The sequence below is a fragment of the Punica granatum genome, chromosome 1, assembly GCF_007655135.1.
Source record: "Punica granatum isolate Tunisia-2019 chromosome 1, ASM765513v2, whole genome shotgun sequence".
Taxonomy (NCBI): domain Eukaryota; kingdom Viridiplantae; phylum Streptophyta; class Magnoliopsida; order Myrtales; family Lythraceae; genus Punica; species Punica granatum.
In genome coordinates this window covers 51,811,624-51,835,344 of record NC_045127.1, presented here as the reverse complement: position 1 = coordinate 51,835,344, position 23,721 = coordinate 51,811,624, and the positions used below count along the sequence as shown (strand labels likewise).

The window sequence follows — 23,721 nt, the reverse complement described above, 5'->3', positions numbered from 1 at the left end:
AATGAATTATATATTATATTGTTATAATAATATAAAGAAGACAAAAAGAAAAAACAGAGAGAGAGAGAGAGTGAAAAATTCATCCTTTCGCCTTCTAAGGGCGATGGACCAATTTTTATTGTTTTATACCCGAAAACATTAAAGAAAACCAAATAAATGAATTATATGTTATATTATTATTATAATAATATAAAGAAGACAAAAAAACCAAATAGAGTGTGAGAAAAGGCCCACTCGCCCTCCAAGTGAGATGGTTGGTTTATGCAATGGTGATGGTGATACTCTCGTGGGGGTGTCAGGTGAACAGAAAACAAATGAGAATCTTTCTTGATTTTATTTTTTCGTTTTAAGGAACTGGGCTCATAAACGTAATACCATTGAAAAAAGTGATGAAATAAAATTCTTAATAATTAGTTAAGGAATATAGGTAATATAATAATACAAATCGAACTTACAATGTTTGGATTGACAGGCGAAAGTGTTCATTACTATGCTACATTTTTTTTTCCTTTTCTTTTCCTTTTCTGGACCACGAATTATCCTATAAGCTTATTCTCCGTTACTGATTCCCAATCTGGCATCAACATGTCATGTCGTAACAAAAGAAATGCATGCTATCAATATTTTAAGATCCATACACTAAAAGTGAGATGAAGAATCCCCTATACATATATATATATATACACAAAGGTCAAAGGACAGAGAATAAACACCAAACGTGGTGTAGTTATCAAGTTGCTCCTTACATGGTACTTAAAACACATTGAGAGCACTACTCGTAGACATGATCAAGCCGATATTTGTATATGATTATTGCAACTAATACTAAGTGCTCTCACTCGAAAAAAATTAAAGGGCAGAGAATAAAAGCATCTCATGTACCTTTAATCCTTGGTGTGTATTATCTCATTTAACATAATCTAATGAATGCCAATTATCACAGTTTGGATTTGTTAATTGTTTGTTCGACTTAACTTTGGATATAATTGCTTTAATTTGTGGATTTAGTTAGTCCATCTGTCACCTGCATCCTCCTAAAAAGAGATCGAGATGTAGTTGTCAGTCACAATTATGGAGGCAAAGAATATATTCACTTTCCTGGTTCGTTATATATATATATATATATATATATATATGGTCGAGGAAGATGCTTTAGCTTTACCACCATAACACACAATAATTCTTCTCCAGCTAGCTTCTTTTCAAGTGTCTTTATTATTAATGTATTTCTTGTGGATTGCTCCAATACTATGAATTATATCTTTAAAGTATGCATAATATCTATTTATCTATGTTTTTTCTTTCTTGGGATATTTATCTATGCATGTAATGAACTATTTGAAGGATTCATTTTATAAAAGCATAGAAGAAGACAGTACCAAAAAATTACTTGCGATAAACTAAGCCGCCAACCTTATTTTTGATAAAACAAAAGAATATTCAGAGAAAATCGAGTTTATAATGGGAGTTTAGGACAATGAAATTCATCTACTATGACTTACTAAAAAAAAATCTAAGAGGTCCAAAATATTTGAATATTCACTAGCAAAACTTTTCGAGTCTGTTCCTTTCCTATAAGGAGTCTCAACGATAAAAGTGAACACTGATTTCACCGTACAAACTCCACTAATTTGAGATTTTGTTTTTTTGTTTTTCCTTGGATAAGCTACGAGGTCGAAGCCGTAAGAGATTTTGTTTTTAATTGTATCCTTTTTTGTTAAAAATAATAAGGACCGTAAAAGATAATAGAGGGAGAAAATATAAGGATTCAGTGCTGAAAATTTTTTATGTAAAAATTTTTTTAGTAGCGAATAGACCACGTGTTAGATTTGAGACAAAACTGAAACGTTAATATTTTTTATATTAAAGATGAAAACTTTTGTCAAAACTGTGACAAAAGTGAAAACTTATGTTTTTTTTTGTGTAATTTACCCTAGAAACAATAAGACCCATAAAAGAGAATAGAAGGAGAAAATAAGAATCCATTGCTGAAAATTTAATTTAGGACTTCTTAATCTCAAGTCGAGAGTATCTGACCCGATTTCTCAATTTCGTCCTTTTATATGTTTTAGTTATCCTTTTGTACATTAACAAATTATACGTACTTTAATTTATCAACATGTTATACTACTTTTACTATATCAACATGTTATACTACTTTTACTAAGAAATTTATTTGCTTGTGTTGATGAGAAGTGTTATCTTCTCTATTCTAGTGGTTGCAATGGACATTTCTTGGACGTCAAGTTACGTAGGGTCCCTGTGTGTATCAAGTGATTTCGAAATTCGACATGTAAAAGGGACTATGAGATGCCATCTCAATGATTTTTTTTTTCGATCCGAATCGGCATGCTCTTCCATTAATCACAAGAAGTATTGAAGTACAAGCCCAAAGGACAAATCAGTACAAGGCAAAATCTCAAAACAAGAGCACACAGGCTCGTAGAAGGCTTAGAGCCCAGTTAATACAGTCTAATATAATCACAAATCATGAAATACACTAGAATCTATAGATGAATCACTCCCCATTCAGTCAATAACTTCTTCTGAGCCTCTGTAGTAATCTTTCGATCTTTAATTCCCAGCATTCTTTCTCAAACAGAGTTGCAAACTACCTGAAGAATTCTCTTCTTTGATGGATTCTCCATTTGGAAGGTAGCCAGGTTCCTTTCCCTCCAAACAAAATATATAAAGGCACACCAATTCAGCTTGAAGAGAGCCTGTACTACTTTTCCCTTGAAATTTCTGGTTGCCCAAATCAATTCTCTGCTCCAATCACTTACATTCCTTCTTATACCACACTTTTGCATAATAACTTTCCATAAGTCTCCCACAAATGAACAATCCTAGAAGATATGGTTCCTGCTTTCCAATCCTCCTCCACAAAGCTTGCAGGAAGAATTTGCAATATGATTCCATCGTTTAACCCCATTCATAGTACTCAACCTATCACTAATAACAAGCCAACTGACAAAGCAATGCCTAGTTATACAGGGATTAAACCAAACAAGCTTATACTATAAAACTTTACTGCCCTTCTTTCTCAACTCATTCCAAGCACCAGAAATGGAAAACCTCTCATTTTTACCCCTCCAATAAATGTCATCTCTCTTATTAGACACAAGAGTTGTATCGAGGATAAGTTTCTTAATCTTCCTCCTTCTTTCCCCCTTACACTCTCCATGAATCCAGGTAGTGGTATTAAGAACACTAGCCACAATAGCATTGGTAGGAATTCCATATAGGGAACCAGTACTAATAAGTGGACATCCATTAGCCCAGTTGTCATACCAAAAGTATTATTGAATTGCTATCACGTACTTTATGCTTTATGAAAAGGTATATAGCTTATATGATATTGAGAAGCTTTCTCCAGGCATAAGAACAACAATTTGGAGCCTTTAAGCTCCATAAACTTTTCCCTTTAATAAGATAGGATTCAACCCAAGCAATCCATAGGGAACCAACCTTCTTAAAGAGTAGCTATATTAGCTACATGTTGCAGGAGAGATTCCAAGCATAAAGATCCTTCGCCCCTAGTCCTCCTTCAATCTTTGGAAGACACACAACCTCCCAGTTCACCTTGGTACCTCTTCCATCACCATCCGTACCTTTCCAAAGGAATGCTTTAACATTTATGTTCCACCCTTTTTAGGACTTTATTTGGTAAAACAAAAGCAGTTCACCAAAGAGTGTATCACTGAGTTAATAAGCTGAAGCGTTCCAGTATATGATAATTTCCTCACTGCCCAGCTATCAATGCAACTGGTAACTTTGTTAATGAGAGGCTAACAGTCCTTATCAGTGAGCTTTCCTGCAATAAGAGGCACCCCGAAGTATCTAACAGGTAAGGATGCTTTCCTAAAATCACTCAATTCAAGAACTTCCTTCTTTGTTTGAGAACTCATTCCAGCGCAGTAAAGCTCTGATTTTGCACGGTTTAGCCTTAGACCAGACATAACATCTCAAAAATAGCAAGAACTGTCTTTATGGAGTTAAGCTCACCCTTCATGAAAACTATCAAGTCATCAACAAACCCAAGACGAGTAAGATGTAGCCTTTTACTAGGAGGATGATAAGCAATTAGACCATCAACATCAGCTTTATTTGAGTAATTTAGAGAGGACTTCAATAGCCGTTACAGCCAGTTAAGGGGACAAGGGGTCACCCTGCCTAAGTCCTTTCTGTCCATGAAAGTATCCCTCTAAATCTCCATTAATAAGAATAGAATAACGTGCCCCAATAATACATTCAAATATCCAATTAGTGAATGACTTCAGGGACACCAATAGCACAAAAAATATTCCTCAAGAAGTCCCAATCCACTGAGTCAAATGCGTTTATTATATGAGCCTTAATAGCAGATCGGGGACTTATCAACTTCTGATTATATCCCTTTACCAGTTCATGAGCAATCATAATATTATCACCAATATACCTTCTACTCACAAGGCACATTGGTTGGGAGAGATAAAATGAGGTAGTAGACACTTTCGACGATTTGCAAGAACCTCAGTAATGCACTTATAAATAACATTACAACAAGATATAGGTCTATACTCAGACATCCTTGAAGGACAAGGAACTTTGGGAACAAAGATTATAAGTGTTGTTAACTTCCTTAAGGAGTTTCCCATTAGCAAAAAAACTTTTAATGGCAGAAAGAACATCCTTTCTCACTATATTCCGAGAGGTTTTAAAGAAATGAGAGTTGTAACCATCAAGGCCAGGAGCCCTATCACCAGCAATCTCCAAAGGGTATCCTTTATCTCAATATCAGTAACAGGTTAAGAAAGTACAGTTGAATGCTCCTCAGATAGAGTAAAATTCAAAATATTAGACAGAGTGGAGAGGTCAGCACTTGAAACAAGGGGATCCTTTGAGCCCAATAGTCTTTGATAGACCAACTGATTTTTTAGAAATCTCCTCAAGATTCTCCAGCCTAGAACCATCTCAATAATTTTTTTATTTTCGTTCTTTTTTTAATCAAACCACATCTCAATAAGTTGTTAAATATTATGTATAACTAAAACCGAGAATAGTGCGTACGGGATGATATAATAAATGCATGAAATACCTTATCATATTGAATCAGATGAAAATAGTAATAGTAAACAATATAAAGGAGGCAAAGCCTGGTCATTATTTAGCCATCCAACCACTATTATATTACTTACTATTTTCCAGAAACAACATTTTTTTTATATTAATACAGCCATATTATTGTAACCACCCCACCCTCCCCGAATTGGACTTTGAAAAGTTCCTCCAAAAAAGTTGGGAGTGTGTGTCCAAAATCGTCTTCCTTTCAAAACTATTTCCCATAGTTGGGAGTGTCTTCCCCAAAAACTATTTCCTACAATAATCTTATAAAATATTTCATTTATTTTTAAAGTACCAGAAACTTTACTGTTTTATTTTAAGTCCTTGCCAGAAATTTATAAATTGGAACATTAAAACGTTAAAAACATAGAAGAAAAGATAATAAAAAGGAAAAAAAAAACCGGAGGAAGTGGAATCGAGGTGGGACTCTAGGGGTACAAAGAAAACCAAAAAATCCAATTGAATTGTCAAGCCCAATCGAATCTAACTAAAAAAAATTGAAAAAAAAAATTCTAATATACACTAAAATTGGTTTCTTCATTGTTTGATACATAACAATTACGTCCAATTGAGTTGAACTCATTTATTTTAATCTCAATTTTAATATATATTTTTTAAAAAGTTCGGTTATTGTAATAAAAAAGTGATGATGCTTGATTTGAGTTTTCCTCATAAAGTGGTTATGTTTTGAATTTATAGATTCGAATCAAATTGAAGTATATTTTAGGCCAAACAAATTGAAGTATTTTTTTTTTGTTTTGGCATGATTCCAAATTGAACTGCAACATGCCCAACCCTATGGCCTACACAGCCCCTCTCTCTTTTATACTTTTTTTTTACTATTTTCCATTTTTTAGGATTAAAAAGGACTTAAAACAAACTAGAGAAACAGTTTCAGGGAAATTATAAATAGATGGAAGATAGTATAAGACTATTGTCTGAAATATTTGGCGGGGAAGACTAATATGGGAAATAGTTTAGAAAATAAGACTATTTTGGGGAAAAACTCAAAAGTTGGACGGTGTGAAATCTTCCTTTTATTTTTTCTTTTTTTCATAATTCTAATTAATAGGCTATCACGAGAAAGATAATGACTCATTAATTCACGTAATCTTTTTCAGATACATATCATTACTTTTTTTTAATTTAAAAAGAGGTAGAGTCTAATAACGAAAATGAAAATGAAAAACAACATAAATGAGTAAAAAATCAATTGACAAAAATAAATACCATGTAAAAATTTCCTCTCCTTTTCGGGTCAAATACATCGAACCTGATCAGTGCTGATCTGACGGTCTGAAGTGTCCAAAGGACATGTCTGGAAATGGATGATAAAAAATTTCCCAGAAGTGCGGAGGACCATTACTACGATGCAAGATCAAGATTTCTTTATAACATGAAGATCTTCAATGAAGGGTTAATTATATCCTCACAAGTGCCATGCGTGGCCCACTCCACATATCTGAAATCTAACATGGGCACACTCCAAAAGCTAAATCTAAATCTATTATTACAAATAAAGAAAAAATCTTAAAGTAGCAAAAAACCAAGAAAAGCTTTTGATAATAATAATTCAACCGCCAACCTCGTCCCTCTCTGTTACTCTGTGTGTGTGTGTGTTGTCCTCTGCATATAAGACAGACTTTCAGCAGGGCGTTTTCAGTCTTCAACCTCGTTCTTCCTTCTTTTTCTTCCTCAGCCTCTCGCCAAAAATTCACAAAGCTTTTTGACGAACTTTTTGCTTCCTTTCTGATGGTTCACGAAGACCCTGAGCCAATGCTATGAATGCATGTGGATAGGCGCTGCTTTGGCTTGATTCGAGGAACTCCGACTTTCCCAAGATCTTGTTCTCCCTCTGGCTCTCCTCCCTTTCTCTGTCACAGCCTTCCCCATGACTGTTCATCCCCAAATCACAGACTACATCGTCCAAAAAGTGCAAAGGTTGAGTCTTTGAGCTTAGAAGAACTCGCTCACGAGATTTTTTTTTCTTTTCCATTTTTCTTTTTGTGGGATGTTTGGTCAACTTACTGGTAAGGACATTTAATTAGTACAGACAAAAGGGTTTTAGCCTTTTGTAACTTGTAAAGCAACTGTAGCAGATTTACTCTTCTTCTTCTTCTCCTTCTCCTCAATCCTGCTGAGTTCGAACACTGTGCATCTGTGTTTTGTTTAAAATGCCGTGTTGTCCTGAACTTTTTCAAACTTTCGGAAGTTTTTGCCCAATATAGTCTTATTTTTTAAACTACTTTTCATAATAATCTTCCTTAAGAAATATTTCCCACAATAGTCTTATAAAACTTTTTCATCTGTTTTTAAAGTCCCTAAAACTCTATTACCCAAAAAAAGTCCCTGAAACTCTTTTACTATTTTATTTAAGGTCCATTTCATAAACTTATAAATTGAAAAATAAAAAGAAAAACACAAATAAAATGCAACGGGATATAAAATACGGAGAATGTGATGGTGTGGGGGCCCTTGGAGGTGGGCTTGGTTCGCTTTGGTTTGCTCGAGTCAAACTAAAACAAAAAGATTAAGTTTGAGTGATAAATTCGAATGTTAATCACTTTGTGATAAGAAAAAATAGCCAAATATTTTATATGAGTATGGTGATTCTCATCTTCACTATCCGGGGGCGTGGTCAATGTTGGGATGGGACCTAGGGTGTACAAAGAAAACAAAAATAATCCAATTAAACTTCGAGTCCCATTGAATCTAACAAACAATAATCGAATTTCTCATACTGATTCTAATTCAATGCGATTTTTCAACAAAAAGAAATTCTTTAATAATTTGTTGTATTCAATCCGATTAATTATGGTCTACTGAACCTAACCAATTTAGTTAAATTTATTTTTCAAAAATAAATTAAAAAATGAAATAAGAAAAATACTGAACTATTTTTTTTTACCGTTTGACTCGTTATAATTGTGTTCAATGAAGCCGAATTATTTCTATCTAATTTAATATATTTTTTAAGAAAAAATTAAGTTAACGGAATAGGAAAAGGGATTATATTTTATTCGATTTTAAGTGATTGTGGTTTGAGGACTTGTAACCTCGAACTGTGTTGAAGTATTTTCTAGGCCAAAAAATTGAAGCATTTTATTTTGTTATTTCAACATGATTTCCGAATCGAACCGCGGCATGCCCAACCCTGTGGCCACCCACCACCCTTCCATTTATAATTTTACCCTGTCTTTCTTTTTTCTAAAAAATATTTTTTTCCATCTTCTATTTTATAATTTTCATAAAGGGACTTAAAATAAAATAGTGAAAATTTTTGGTGGGCTAAAAGATAAATGAAAGCGAGTGCAAGACTATTATGGGGAATAGTTTGCTAAGAAGACTACTATGAAAAATCGTTTCAGAAAGAAAGAAGACTAGTTTGAGCAAAAACCTCAACCTTGGGTCCTGTCGAGCTCTCTGCTATGGAAAGCTGTGAAGTGGGAGATTTCTAGATAGTGTACAGCTGTGAAAGTTGCAAGCTTTTGTTTCATCTCTTCTGGGTTCATCATGCCTTTGTTTGAGCTATTTCGATTGGCCAAGGGGAAGCTTGATTCCGCCCAAGAGAAACTTACCCCGTGTTCTACTGATTCTTCTGCTGAGTAAGTAGTCAGATTCAACCTCCTTATCTTCGTGTCTCTGCTGCGCTGGGCATAAACAATCTTTGCCTCTGTATGTTTCCTATGGTATGTGCAGGCCTGAGAGTGGTTTTGGTGGGTTGGCTTGGGAAAATGGTCAAGTTGGGATGCAAAGCCAATGTAGTCCTCGAGACAAGAAGAGCCTCTCTCTCAACACTCCTAGCTTAACAACTAAACTTGGCGGCGAGGACAATGTGAGAGCTGGAAAGATCGGGAACCTCGGCTTCGAGTTGAGTGAGTTCCCCGAGTCTGTCCCGTCCGCTGAAATAAGTTTGAATCAAGACGATGATATGGTGCCTTGGTTGGGCTATCCCATCTCTGGGTCATTGCACAGTGATTACTCCTCAGATTTCTTGCCTGAACTACCGGGGGTCGCGGTGAATGAAACCTCGGCGCGCAATAATTTCGGATCAGTGGCCAAAACTGGTAACGGTCAGCTATGTAGAGACTCTTTTTTCACCTCACTGCAAAATGGCAATGGTTTAGAGGGAGGGACGAGAACAAGAACTAGTAATATGCAATTGTTCTCGTCCTCCTTACCCTTGCAATCCCAGTTGTCTGGTTCATGCTTAAAGTTGCAGACGGCAGACTCTGGCCCGTCTATTAATACCTCGAGTGCGATGAATTTCTCCTATTTTGCAAGACCCACAGTTATTGTCAAAAGCAACAATGAGAGCAAGCATAAGATGGGCAGCTTGGGTTTGTCGGGCATGGAACAGGCGGGGAATAGGGATATGGATGCTGCCGTCGATACAACCAATACTAGCAACTCAAAGCCAGTTGTTTCACGTAGTTGTCTAGGCAAGAGAGTCGGCCCTTCTAACCAGAGTGCTGTTCCACGACAAAGAGTTGGTCCCAAATTATCGGAGAGCAAGTCCTACAAGGTGCCGGTTTCTGCCCGAAAAAATGAAGCTGTTATTCTAGAGGATAATTTGAAGGGGAAGGAGGATAAATTCTCCAATCAAAGCCAGCGCCCGTGTGGGACGAAGGGAGGATTGGCGGATGGTGAGAAGACTCTGGAGCCTCTGGGTGGTACCTCCTCTGTTTGCTCGGGAAACAGTGTGGAGAGAGCTTCAGATGATCTGAAGCATGGCTTGAAGAGGAAATCTCATGAGACGGAGGAGTCTGAGGGCCACAGCGAAGTACGGTTCAGACTCTCAACTCATTTCACCTCCAAAATTAACACCTGATGTTCTTGGCTTATATCGCTCTATTTAGCAATTAACTATATGAATTTGAACTTAGGATGTTGGAGATGAGATGGTCAGTGCAAACAAACAAACCACTGCGCGACATACTCCTTCAAGGAGAAGTCGAGCGGCGGAAGTGCATAACTTGTCTGAAAGGGTGAGCGGAATTATTGTGGATACCACCAAGCATGTGAAGACAACTTTCTTTGGCATGCCAAACTTCTTCATTGAAATTCGCTGATTCTGGACTATTGTTGGCAGAGGCGAAGGGACAGGATCAATGAAAAGATGCGTGTGTTGCAAGAGCTAATCCCAAACTGCAACAAGGTCGAACATCTTTTCTTATTGTAACTTTTAAATCTCGTTATCCGCCTTGTATTGTGCGGCTCTCCATATAAGCTTACTGCCATATAATTTACTTTATTATGGAGTTGAACTAATTTCTGAAGAAATCATGCACAGATTAATACTGAAATAGGACATGGACTGTGAATTTGGTCCTAAGTACTTTTCTTCGATGTGCCATTCTCTTAATAAAGGGGATTCCATGTGGACTGTGAATTTGGTCCTAAGTACTTTTCTTCGATGTGCCATTCTCTTAATAAAGGGGATTCCATGTGAAGAGAACTATTGCAAATAACAAACTTAATGTTTGATTTTGGGCATTTATAGGTTGATAAAGCTTCAATGCTTGATGAGGCCATTGAGTATTGCAAGAATCTTAAACTTCAGTTACAGGTGAGTGATTCTCTCTTTAGACATTCTGTATGTCCTATTTGTCAGATAGTTGTACCATTCTTCTTTATTTGACATTGTGACAGCACATTATTTCATTGTAGATGATGACAATGGGAGGTGGTTTCTACGTGCCGCCTATGATTCTGCCAACGGGACTGCAACCTATGGGACATATCCCATTCCCAAACATGGGAATGGGAATGGGACGTGACCTGGAATTTGGAATAGGCATGCCCCACATGACCATGCAAGGGGCTCATTTCCCAGGTCCCCTCATGTCAGGTTTGCATGGCATGGCAGGTTCAAACCTTCACATGTACGGTGTTCATGGTCAGGGGCTCCCTCTTCCAATGCCACGCGCACCTCTGGTTCCTTTCTTGGGTGGGCCTGTGATGAAGTCAGCAACAGGGCTTAGCAAAGCATGTGGAATGCCTGGAACTGTGGAAAAGGACCCAGCAACGGTTTCGAGTGGGAAGGAATCGGTGCAGAGCATCAGCAAACAGTCTCCCCAAAACACTGACTCCAGTTACTTGACAAAACAGCACCTGAGTTCTCAGGTAGTTTGAATCATCAATTTTGTCTTGAGATTTTACTGCTTTGTCCTATTTCATGATGATAATGTGCAAGGCTGAATACCAAATAATGGATTTGGACAGCCCATGGTAGTTTCAAGTAGTGGGCAGGGCTCGGATAAGAAGAATGCAAGAGGGTTTGCTGACCCAGCGAGCCGGAGCATCCCTAGGCCCAAAACGACTGGTTTGTAAGTATCAGCAGGCTTCATCTGCCTTAGTATACATTGAACTCGTCTGTCTGAATATACAGATACTGAAATGGTGCTTTTCTTTGCTCAGGTGATGATTAGCAACTTTCATCAACTTTTTGTCGGGGGATGAAACGATTTTACATTAACCTGATGCATAAGCTTTGGTTTCTCCCCTGTAGTCGAGGACAACTGCAGCTTCTGCAGTATCCAAATTTTGAGTGTGAGTTGTACAATAACGGATTTCACAATTTTTTGTTAGATAGAGCAGACAGTCTTCCATCCACTTTGTGTAGTATCGACTTTTCAAGGAGTAATAACATCGATCGTATAGATTTAGCATCGAATAATTCCTCTCTCAATTGACGAGAAGATGTTGCTGTACTACTCACAGTGCCTTGCAAAAGTCGCATCATCGAGATTTAAACTTCCCCACATAGAAAGCAAAAGTGAGAAAGTTGGGTTAAATTATTCATAACAGAGTTGTTTGATTATGATGGGTTGGGTTAAAACTGGAAAAGCCCTCAAAATAGTTAGTTGATAGTTTGATGTGATCAAAAGGAGTAAAGGAGGAGACAACACTTCCTAGTTCTTGTCGTGTTTCCCATTGTTGATAAACTCAAACCTTTCAACTATGTTGTCGGGGCCGCCTCTCGGGCGATGCTTGAGCTCGTGATTATGCATTTAAGCACGTTCATTGTTCCTGTGTTCCGACAATTCCGTCCTAAGCTAGTCTGTTTAGTCATTTTGGAGCTGCCTCTCTTTGGTTATCAGACTGATGGACTGCGAAAGAGGAGTCAGTTAATGGCGTGAATTTATTGCCCGATCAACATCTAACAGTATCGATACTCGGAAGGTGGGTTAGAGAGAAAAGGGCTAAGATGATCATTAGGGGATCACAAGAAGAGATTTTTCAACTAATAAATGATTGCTTTGGAGATATCATCCGGATAAGGTAAGCAAGGTTGATGATGGTGATGCGCTTCGCTTGTCTAGACAGGACAGAGATTAGTGATGAGTTTCACCTGTGATTCAACTGAAACTCATTAAGATGTATCCATGTGCTTATGTTCCCAAACCACTGTTTATGGGCCATTTTAATTAATAAAAATGTTATCTCCAATGGACCTCTTCTGCTCCCTTCTTCAAAATTCCTTCAGTTTTCCTCTTTTTCATTTAAAAAGAAAAAGAAAAAAACCGATCAGAATTCAAAAGCCGCGATACTTCTGCGATTTTTTTTTAGCATCTCCAAAAAATTCTGAGATTCTCGAGTTTGCACAGACACAGACCGTATGGCGGTGAGCAGAAGAGGAAGCGGTGTGAGCAGGATACGATTTCACGTTACTTCGAGAGAAATAGCGACATCGGAAAAGTATTGTCTAGGGAGATTCGGGGAAAGGGACAATGGAATAAATATGACACATTAGTTGACTTGACAAAAACAGCTCATTTCCTTGATTAATAATGTAATCAAGACGGTGTTTTCAGATAACAATGGAGAATCTTCCATTGATATGTCTCATTTAAATAAACTTTGGAGCCAGAAGGATGTCTGAATAAGGACATTGCTAGGGTTGAAGAAGCTTCATTGTGACAGAGGATGAGATAACATAGAGACAAAAATCATACACCGTATTTCATTTTATAAACAAAAATCAAATGGTGATATGAGAATTGTTAAATCAGTCCAATGGGGAAGGAGGAAGTTTTCCTCCATGTCCATGACATATCTGGGGAAATAATTTGTCTCTCTTGTTTTTTATTTTATTTTATTTTATTTTCAATGGGATCAAGAGTCGTACTTCGCTTATCACGATATGCCATGGCCTGGGATCTTGGCTTGCGAAGGATGATCATCTAAGGTGAATCGCTGGTGGTGGCGCAGATTCTCAGAGCACCTCAAGGGCATGCTGGTTGCCATGATGCCATTGTTCGAGATATTAGGCAGTTTATCCATCGGGAGTGGACGGTGGTAATAGAGCACGTATATCGTGAAGGAAATTTATGTACTGATTGATTAGCGAATTATGAGCTTACACTTCCAATTGTAATTAATAGACTAAGCATTTGCCCACCTGGAGTAAATCTTTTGTTATTTGGCGATATATTTGGGGCCACCATACCTCGTTTTTATACCCTCTAATTTCTATTTACTAATGTCATTTGAGCTTCAGCCCCATAGTTCACAAAAAAAAAAAAAAAAAAACTAATTTCCGCTCGATGGTTGGCTTGCCCTGATGATGATGATGTATTTTTCAATGGGATTTGGACGCTGTAAGTAATATCTATACAATTTGTCAACTATATGAGACTTTGTGTTTATTTATCTTGCTCCATATTCTTCCTATTATGATTGTATTATTGATCTATTTTAAAAATACAGAACGTTAAACTAAACCAGGAAGAGAATATTTTATGTTTTCCCCACCAATTCAATCATTTTTGGTTCTTCCTCTCTGAGCATATCCTCTTTAATAAGGCGATGAGGATGATGTGGCGTCTCTTCAAGTGTCACGCCCCACGAATTCCACATTGGTTATGTAAGAGGAAGATCTGGAATTTATATGTACGGCACAATAACCTCACTAGCATCTAGCACTTTTGAGTGACGGATCCAACGACGACGTTACATATGGTATCAGAGCCGATTCTGGCCCACAACCATGTGCGATCGCGGATAGGTGTTCTGGAGGCTATCCACGAGCACGAATCCATGGGAGTTATGTTTTGGACCCTGGCCCAAGAGCCCAGTGAGGACGCTGGGGTTAAAAAGAGGGGAGTTTGTGAGGCTCCGCGAATTCCACATCGGTTGTACAATGAAAAGACCTCAGACCTGGGATTTAAATATAAGGGCACAATGACTTCACTAGCAGCTAGCGCTTTTGAGTAACGGGCCTAGCGATAAGTTACATCTCGCCTTTCTTTTCCCTGATTATTAATACACAATTAATGCTTCATAATTTGTCACATTTTCTAGATCTATATCTTATTTTCTTAAATAAACTTGATCTAAATGATTGTACTTTCGAGTTTATATGATTAGTATATATTTACTTCTTCCACATCTTAATCTTCCCAAGATTGTTGGTTCCCCGATCATACAACTGAATTACGATACGCGATAATTATTACTTATTTGCATGCTTTTTTATTTGGCTCATGTAAAATCAAATCGCTCAAAATTAACATGTCATTATTCGCTCGGAAGATAACTTGTGAAAATAGTTGTGTAGACTTTTAATTCATAGACATAAGAAAAGTCTCTTTAGCATTGCTTCATAAAATAAGAATATTCAATTCCAATAATAACATCTGCCTCGGAAAAACATGTTTTTACATTCATTGACCGTTTCTACTTATATGACAACTAAGGAAACATAAAACATTGTTTACACCAATTTTCTGGACTTCGCGGTAAGTTGGGCTTATGACGTGTAATGGATCGAATAAATCCTACAAGACTCCATGGACGCAGCCCACGATCGAATTATTAATGAAACCCCACCCAAAATCGCGATAACACCTGTCTTGAACAATCGCATGAAGGTTGGCATTGTGGGCGGCGGTTGTGGATTATTTCTAGGCTAAAGCCATATTTCATCCATATTTGGTGGCTTTCATTTCCTTACATGCAAAGGATCCCATGGAGGAAATAGAAGATTGCATAACTGGATAAATGGAGAAAGATATATTCCATTTTGGTTGACTAGAAGATGCCAAATTGGGTGGAGAATATACATGGCAGCAAAAGAAAGAGGTTATGGACGTACATGGACGATTTCTTGGAGCTTGTTTCGTGGGATATTCACATATAGGTGGATTTCTATTTTATTTATATTTCGTTGCTTTATTTAGATCAATAATATTTTTCAAATAAGTGAATTATTTCTCGCATAGTCCTAGGATTAGCTAATTACCTAGATAATTATTGTAATAAGTGAATTTCTTTATTGTAATACCCCATTCGGCACATCAATTAACTGTGCATATTTCTTTTAATATATTTACCTTTATCGCACTCGCACCTTACATATCTAAATTCCCCGCACTCTTTATCTTCCATGCACTAAACCGCCTTCCGAGGCAACCCCATTGACCTTCCGGGGTCATCCTATCGCTGATTCGTCGGCTACCACATCTAGTCTTGGCTTTTGGGTCAAGGCGTCCATCGAGCTGGGGTTCTGACCTATAGTTCAATCCTCTTGCCTTTCGTAGCCGAAACACCCACTACCTCGCGGGTCTCTTTGGACCGTGAGAGGATAACTTTGAGGCTAGTTTCCAAGCCATCTCATATTAAGAGTCGGGCAACAACAATCATGAGCACATTGGGAGAACCAAAGCAGTATTTTCCTCGTGGCCGCGACATCGTCTGCAGTTCAACCAATCATCATGCACCCGACCTAATCATCTCAAAGGAAACCCAGCTACCGGCTAATCCTTCGAACCTTGGGGACCGAGGTGCTACGCATTAGACCGTTGAGGACGGCTGGTGATTCCACCACCTAACTATCTTGGGACTGCGCCCTGGCATGCCTGGCATTGTAACTGCCACGCGCGTGTGCCGGAAAGTTCCCGCGTAATATTTCGGGAGAAAAAACTTTCTGGCACGCTTGATGGGACCCATAGGTGCAGTGATTGTATGCCTGTTCTGACTCTCGCCCAAGCAAAGAAACTTACAAAGATGGATGCACCAACCCGTAGCGGAGAGGAGCTGAATGACAAGAGTATTGAAGACCCATCACTCAGCAAGCCAGCCGAACATAACACGACTGGAGATGGAACGGCCACTGGACGTCCAGCTGCTTCGACGGATGTTAACCATCGACTATCTCGAGTGGTGGAGAAAAATACGAAGGCAATGGAAAAACAATCCAAAAATATCGAGATCTTGATTAAACGCATGTTGGAGATCACAGAAGCCAACAAAAAGCAAGAGAAGCAGCTCGAAAAGAGAGAAGTCGGCGAAACCGATCCCCAGCCCATGCCTTTAAGCTTTTCACAACAACAAATGTTGTTGAATCAAGTAGAGCGAATGGAGATGGGAAGTCCGTCTCGGTTTGCAGCTTCATCACAATATGGCCACTCGTGGCCATACAACGGCGGGTGGGATCGTACTCCGTATCCTGGCGGTTATCTTCCCTATGGCCAGCCTCCCTATATGTTAGTGGCTTTTCAGCCTCCTTACAACATGTCCGAGCCGATGAGATCATTTCTGTTTTTGGCTCCTTTCTTTCCTCAATCAACAGCCCAGCTGGAAGCGAAGATTCCTTTGCAGTCAGCCCAATATGGCAGAATCTGATCACGAAATCCAACGGTGTCGTTTTTGGCATCACAGGGAAACCAATAGACGTGCGAGCTGAACTCTCAGCCGCTAGGTAGTCAGCCGGCAGTGCATCAGCCACAACAGACTATGCCACCGACTGCTAGCACAAACCAGCTAGCTGCTGTCATTAATTAGCCAGTGCAGCAACATCCCATGTATCCTGCTGGACCACAACGAAAAGCACCACAAACAACGCAAGCAGCACCGACTAATCAGCCAGTACAGCAGCCAGCTAGTAATCAGTTACAACCAGCTGCTGACCAGCCTCAGCTAGCTGCTACTGCCCACCTACCAGCTCAGCTACCGCTACAGGTTCAACAAAAGCAGGCGCAACCCATGTCGCTACTGCGAGTAGCTAATCAGCCAGTACAACAAGAAGCTCGGCTACCAAAGATTGATAAAATGACTTGCAAGAGTTTATCTGAGAGATGTACGGGTAACTTTAAATCGTGTGGATAGACCAATCTACTGTCAATCATATCCCGAGTGGATGGACCAAGACTATCCATTTCCTAGAGGGTTCAAGATACCTGAGTTTACTTTTTTTTCAGGTGACAGCTCACAATCGTCTGTCGAACATATTGTAAAGTTCACAAGCCAATGCAGCGAGGTGGCTGGGAATGATTATCTCACATTGTTGTTGTTCTCCAATTCGCTTCCCAACACAACCTTCAATTGGTATTCTTCCTTGCCGACCCAATCAGTTAGGAGTTGGGAGGACATGGAGACAAAATTTCACCTCTAGTTCTACCAGATTCAACCGGAGACAACTCTCAACGACTTGTTTAATCTTTCTCAAAAGCCGGGTGAGAGGATTGAAGAATATATTGCCCGATTCAAGCTGGCAAAGCAGACGTGTCGAATATATCTTCCTAAATATGAATTTGTTCGGATGTGCAAAAAACGACTTTGAACAAAGGCTGAAAAAGAAATTTCAAGATGTGAACTTCTGAGATTTCTTTGAGTTATCAACTAAGGCAGCCAACTATGAGAGATTTCTCGGAGAAGATTCGGAGAAGAAATATGGTCGCTTGGAGGATAAACTGAGAGTCCATGCTATTTGGGACGACTATAATGAGGATTACGAGATCGGTGTAGCTGAAATAATTGCCAATAAACCGGTAGCATGTCCATCTCTTGTTCGAGCAAAAGAAGGATGAGATGAAAGGCCGAACATCTTCGGCCAAGTTAAATATTATTCCTTTGATGTCTGTAAGACTAAGGAAATTTTCGATCTTCTTCTTAAAATGGGCTTGGTTAAGTTTGGCTTGACCACAAGCACCCAACGGCGGAAGAATTAAAGAGCAAAGACTTTTGTCGTTTTCACCGTTCTTCGAAGCATACAACCAAAGATTGCGTGAATTTGCGCAATGTCATTCAAGACAAGATCAATTAGGGAACATTCACTTTTGCCGAAAAGCCAATGAAAGTAGATATGGACCCATTCCCCAACACGACTAGTGTCCTTGTTGGAGCAGCCAACTTGGAGTCAATTTTGTCCAAACGAAAGCCCGGGAATGAGTAAAATTGTAACAACTGAAGCGGTGAAGAGAATACTCGATAATCGAATTATTGATGAAACCCGACCCAAAACTGCGGTAACCCCCGTCTTGGACAATCGCATGAGAGTTGGCATTGCGGGCGGCGGTTGTGGATTATTTCCACGCTAAAGCCATATTTCGTCCATATTTGTTGGCTTTCATTTCCTTACATGCAAATGATCCCATGGAGGAAATAGAAAATTGCATATGGATAAATGGAGAAAGATATATTCCATTTTGATTGACTAGAAGATGCCAAATTGGATGGAGAATATACATGGTAGCAAAAGAAAGAGGTTATGGACGTACATGGACGATTCCTTGGAGCTTGTTTCGTAGGATATTCACCTATAGGTGGATTTCCATTTACTATATTTCATTGCTTTATTTAGATCAATAATATATTTCGAATAAGTGAATTATTTCTCACATAGTCCTAGGGTTAGCTAATTACCTAGGTTAGTAATTTATTTCCCATTTTTTGTTGTCTTGGGCGGTACTCATGCTTAGCCTATATAAGTCTGTCTGTTTATTGTAATACCCCTCTTCAGTACATCAATCAACTACTCATATTACTTTTCCTATCTTTATCTTTATTGCACTTACACCTTACATATTTAAATTCCCCGCACTCTTTACTTTCCATGCACTAAAACGCCTTCTGAGGCAACCCTATTGACCTTCCAGGGTCACCCTATCATCGATCCATCGGCTACCACATCTAGTCTTGGCTTTTGGGTCAAGGCATCCATCAAGCTAGGGTTCCAGCCTAATCCTCTTGACTTCCATAGCTGAAATACCCACTATCTTATGGGTCTCCTTGGACCATAAGTGGATAGCTTCGAGGCCAGCTTCCGAGCAGTCTCATATTAAGAGTCGGGCTACAACAATCACGAGCACGTTCGGAGAACCAAAGCGACCATTCCCTTGTGGCTGCGACATCATCTGCAGTTCAATCGATCATCACGCACCCAACCTACTCATCTTCAAGAAAACCCAGTCACCGGCTAACCTTTCGGACCTTAGGGACCGAAGCGCTATGCCATTAGATCGATGAGGACGGCTGGTGGTTCCGCCACCTAACTATCTTAGGACTGCGCCCTGGCATGCCTGGCATCTGCCACACACGTGTGCTGGAGAGTTCCTGTGGAACATTTCAGGTGGAACGAACATATATATACATATACATACATATATATATATATATATATTGTTGAAAATGGGGGCCAACGCCCATATAATAAGGTCTCAATTTCTTGAGCATGAGGGTAGAAAATGTGAATTTAAATCATTAAACATTTGGCCCGACTATATACAAAGTCACTATGTCACTATCAATCTTACCTTTTCTTTTGTATGAACTGACTTCCAAATTTCTTGATGGGAGCAATTCATTAATACAATATCAGAACTCCATGATCTTGTTCTCTAGAGAGGGTATTCTACTGTAATTTATGTGCACGGAAAAGATGCGAGCAAGAGCCTACCGATACCATAGTTTCCGATATCCTCCTACATCGACGTGAAGACATGGACACGGTACGTGGACTTTTGAGAGTAACTCATCGACTTGGCTCGGATGTATTAGGGAGTTTGCATGTATATGTCATGACAGTTATGGTATATGACCGTGCTGTGATGCTTTCTTCTACTATCCAAGTCAAGACATATTACCAGAATTTGAAATGAAAAAGAAAAAAAAGAATCCCATAAAGAAAATGAAAGAATAATCAGGAAGGGAGAAATTCACACTTTAATTAGCTATTAGAAAAGAGAGTGTAGCGTAGTGGCGTACATATTCGCTTTTTAATTGAGAGATTATAGATTCGATTCTTGTGGGACTATTTGAACCATTTTAATTAGTTATTTAAAATTTTTATTTCTTTGTACTGACTATTAAGCCGAGGTATCCTTGGGAAAAAAAAATCAAGAAATGGAGAAATTCACACTTCTTGAATGAAGGGAGAAGGCTCCTCCTATTAATTTGTTCCATCCTCCCAATTCTGCCACTTCATCTCTCTCTCTCTCTGTCTGTCTCTGTTACAGAAGCATTTGGTGGGAGCATGGGAAGGCACTCTTGCTGCTACAAGCAGAAGCTGAGGAAGGGCCTCTGGTCCCCTGAAGAAGATGAGAAGCTCCTCAACTACATCACCAAGAACGGCCACGGATGTTGGAGTTCGGTCCCTAAACTTGCCGGTAATTCATCGTCAGGGTTTCATCTTAATCCGTTTTGAGTTTTTCGATCATGTTTGTAATGAATCCTTATTACTTGGATGGTGGCCTGCAGGGCTGCAGAGGTGTGGGAAGAGCTGCAGGCTGAGGTGGATCAATTACCTGAGGCCTGACCTGAAGAGAGGTGCATTCTCCCAGCAGGAAGAGAACCTCATCATTGAGCTCCACTCTGTTCTCGGCAACAGGTCGGTCGGTCGGTTGGTTAACGGGTAATTCAGTTCTCTTTTGATTGACGTGACCTCTTCTGTCGGACTTAATCGATTCGATGGTGGGTTGCAGGTGGTCTCAGATTGCAGCGCAGTTGCCGGGACGGACCGACAATGAGATAAAAAATTTCTGGAACTCGTGCATCAAGAAGAAGTTGAAGCAGAGTGGGATCGACCCGACCACCCACAAGCCTCTCTCCGAGGTCTTGACCGAGAATAAGAACGAGAATAAGCCGCCGTCCGCTATGGTTAAAAGCAATGAGAAGAAACTACTGCTCCCGCCTCAAGTAGCAAGTTCTGGCCCGGTCAATGATATCATAGCAGCCCCGGAGAGCTCCAATAATGTCTCCTGCAAGCCTTCTGACGTGCTCAGGCACTTCTCCTTCCAGCAGCTAAATTACGGGCCCGATATGGGCAGCTTTTCGGTGGCGAACCAGAATAGCTGTGGGCAGCTAGGCTTCGACTTCAATGTCCTCCCGAACTCGACCTCCACAGAGTTGGTGACTGCTCCTGCCAGCAGTTTCTCTGCCACTACTATGCCACCAACTCCGGCTCAGGTCAGGCCTTCGATCAGCCTTCCCTCTGAAAACTCCTGCGTGACCTCTTCCTGCAATAGTGCCTTCAGCTACTACGACAATGCCCCCTTCTCATGGGATTTCGGAAATTTCGATAAACTGCCGCAGGCACAAGTTCATTCTCTAGTAGAAGATGCGAAATGGTCTGAGTATCTCCAAATACCGTTCGTCACAGGAAGTTCATCCCCGGAGCAATCCCAAGCATACAGTGGCATCAAACCTGACACAGTAAACTTTCAAACATTAGGATTTCCGCAATCCGCTTCAAACACGCACAGTAAGGATTTCCAGAGACTTGCTCTGGCATTTGGGCAGACCCTTTAGAGTTCCATGGTGTGATATAGACTCAACATTTTCTCTTCTTTCCGTTCGATTTTGTAACTGTAAATGAGTCCCATACAGATTCGATTTCTCGCTCTAGTTTGCTGCAGAACAAAAAATCCGAGATTGGACCGAGACCATGTTGATCTTGATAGCTGCTCCATTGTGCATGAATTTACCTCAGCAGAATCACAGAAATAAGGCCTTCAATCACTTCTTCATTTCTCTGTTACATGTTACATATTTCCCATATGTTCAGTATGATTGTAATATTCTTTTATTTCGTGTTAATAAATCCACATTCTTTCATCCATGTTGCTTGTCTTGGTCCGTGGAGACCGTGACTCGATCCAGACAATAATATTGACAGTCGACACCATGTTTTTTCCTCAACAGCTTCACAGTACTCGAATTTTGCTGTAATATGCTTTCTCCCGACGGTCCTTTTCACACTCGACACAAACCGTGGAAGTTCTACATGCAATTCTTTCTCCAGGATCACTGTTTCTTAGCAAAAGGGTCTCTTTCCCTACCACCATTTGATAGAGATTGTTTTCACCTTTTGATATATGACCCGTTTCCTTCCACTTATCCGCAAACTTTAACACCGACTAGTCCGGCCTTGTCCTGGCTAATCCGTTTAAGAAACTTTTTACTTGCACATCGACAAAATCGGACACTGCTCAAGCGAAACGGGATATTTGAGTGCAGAGCGAATTAGCTTGCCTAGCATCCATTCATTTATGTGGAGAGGATTTGCCCTTGTAATGAGCTTTGTCCTTAAAACCATGTTCATTTCATGGGGGAAATCAGCTAAAGATAAATTGGGCCTACCCTTGATGCTGAAGCACAAGAAAATACAAGGCCGTTGCCCCGAGACCACGTCTATATTACTCGTGGTCGTTACGATATTTCTTGTATCACGGTGTCTTCAATTTGAATTCTTGACTTTTTAATTTGATTTGGCAAAAACCCTTAACATTTCACGAAACACCAGACTTCGTTCTTTGCATATGACGAATGCTAAAACGAACCATGAAATATTATAAAATTATATATATATATATATATATATATATATATATGATTTGGGCAAACTCATTCGCTATATTATTTTTTCATTATCCTAATTGTCAGCATTGACACTAGTCTGGCATGCATGTATACAATAAAGTTTGCTCTAATTGCATATATTATTTATAACTACGGAAAAAAATAATAATCAAGAAAGTGTAAAAATTGAAAAGGACAATCGAATTGTCGGCTTTCTCTCTAAACCCTAATCCCAATCTTAATTAATTCATAATCTTTCTTTTCCTTGGGGTTGAAATCAATAATCTGCTCGGCTGACAGATAAGCAAAATCCTGCAATGTAAAGCATGCCATATATGTCTTGGAACATCAACTAAATTATTCAGGGTTATATTATATATAAAACTTTATTTATATATATATATATATATATATCTCAAATACAAATAAGAATAGATAATTAATTATTAATAAGATTATAAATAAAAATCAGTGTGTAATATAGATACGTATATAAACACCAGCAACGCCGTATCTCCGCATGTGCGCGTACCAAAGAAATATTTGTCTTGTTCTCGCTATTTTCTAGTGTAAAATATAACAAAACAGATAATAATAATAATAATAATAATAATAATAATAATAATAATTACCTTTCCAAGCCAAAAAAAAGAATAATAATAATAGTAATAATGATAATAGTAGTAGTAGTAATAATAGTTTTTTTTTCGGTGTGACACGAAAGCCCAACAACCCCGACCAATCATAGATTTTCTCTATTTATAAGATTCGAACAAAATATCTTATTTAAGAAAATAAACATCGAACCATTAGAATCAAATTATATTGATAATAAACAATTAATTTAATATGTCCTTATAAATTATTATTTTTGGTGAATAAAAGGCTAGGTCGGGTTATTAACCCGCTGTGGCTGTCCCAATTAAGGGAATCTAACCGCCACGGAATGTTCTTTTCGCCATAGCTCGCTGAGATTTTAGCTCAACTTGATCACCGTAGCCTCACCAACACACTAGTGAATTAAGTCCAAGACCCACT

The 23,721-nt window shown here is 38.9% G+C and overlaps 2 protein-coding genes across 3 annotated transcripts; both read left to right on the top strand.

Annotated features, from left to right (window-relative positions):
• The first annotated feature begins 6,949 nt into the window (after nt 1–6,949).
• LOC116195055 (transcription factor PIF3-like) lies at nt 6,950–11,782 on the top strand. Its single transcript, XM_031524024.1, has 8 exons — nt 6,950–8,708; nt 8,803–9,886; nt 9,990–10,091; nt 10,196–10,261; nt 10,607–10,672; nt 10,774–11,229; nt 11,329–11,432; nt 11,524–11,782. The coding sequence occupies exons 1-8, from the start codon at nt 8,617–8,619 to the stop codon at nt 11,525–11,527; spliced, it is 1,974 nt and encodes a 657-aa protein (XP_031379884.1). The 5' UTR covers nt 6,950–8,616; the 3' UTR covers nt 11,528–11,782.
• An 8,457-nt stretch (nt 11,783–20,239) lies between these two features.
• On the top strand, nt 20,240–21,941 carry LOC116193088 (transcription factor MYB61-like). Of its 2 annotated transcripts, XM_031521849.1 has the most exons (4): nt 20,241–20,492; nt 20,584–20,713; nt 20,808–21,291; nt 21,418–21,941. In XM_031521849.1, exons 1-4 carry the CDS (start codon nt 20,360–20,362, stop codon nt 21,631–21,633), a joined length of 963 nt encoding a protein of 320 aa, XP_031377709.1. In that variant the 5' UTR covers nt 20,241–20,359; the 3' UTR covers nt 21,634–21,941. The 2 variants fall into 2 exon arrangements, with proteins under 2 accessions (XP_031377704.1, XP_031377709.1); XM_031521844.1 differs by having other exon boundaries at nt 20,240–20,492; nt 20,808–21,941.
• Nucleotides 21,942–23,721: the final 1,780 nt, after the last annotated feature.

Coding starts and splice junctions, on each gene's coding strand:
- LOC116195055 (XM_031524024.1), top strand. CDS start 8,617: ATGCCTTTGTTTGAGCTATTTCGATTGGCCAAGGGGAAGCTTGATTCC. Junction 8,709..8,802: donor TCTACTGATTCTTCTGCTGA/GTAAGTAGTCAG, acceptor TGGTATGTGCAG/GCCTGAGAGTGGTTTTGGTG. Junction 9,887..9,989: donor AGTCTGAGGGCCACAGCGAA/GTACGGTTCAGA, acceptor ATTTGAACTTAG/GATGTTGGAGATGAGATGGT.
- LOC116193088 (XM_031521844.1), top strand. CDS start 20,360: ATGGGAAGGCACTCTTGCTGCTACAAGCAGAAGCTGAGGAAGGGCCTC. Junction 20,493..20,583: donor TTCGGTCCCTAAACTTGCCG/GTAATTCATCGT, acceptor GGTGGCCTGCAG/GGCTGCAGAGGTGTGGGAAG. Junction 20,714..20,807: donor CACTCTGTTCTCGGCAACAG/GTCGGTCGGTCG, acceptor GGTGGGTTGCAG/GTGGTCTCAGATTGCAGCGC.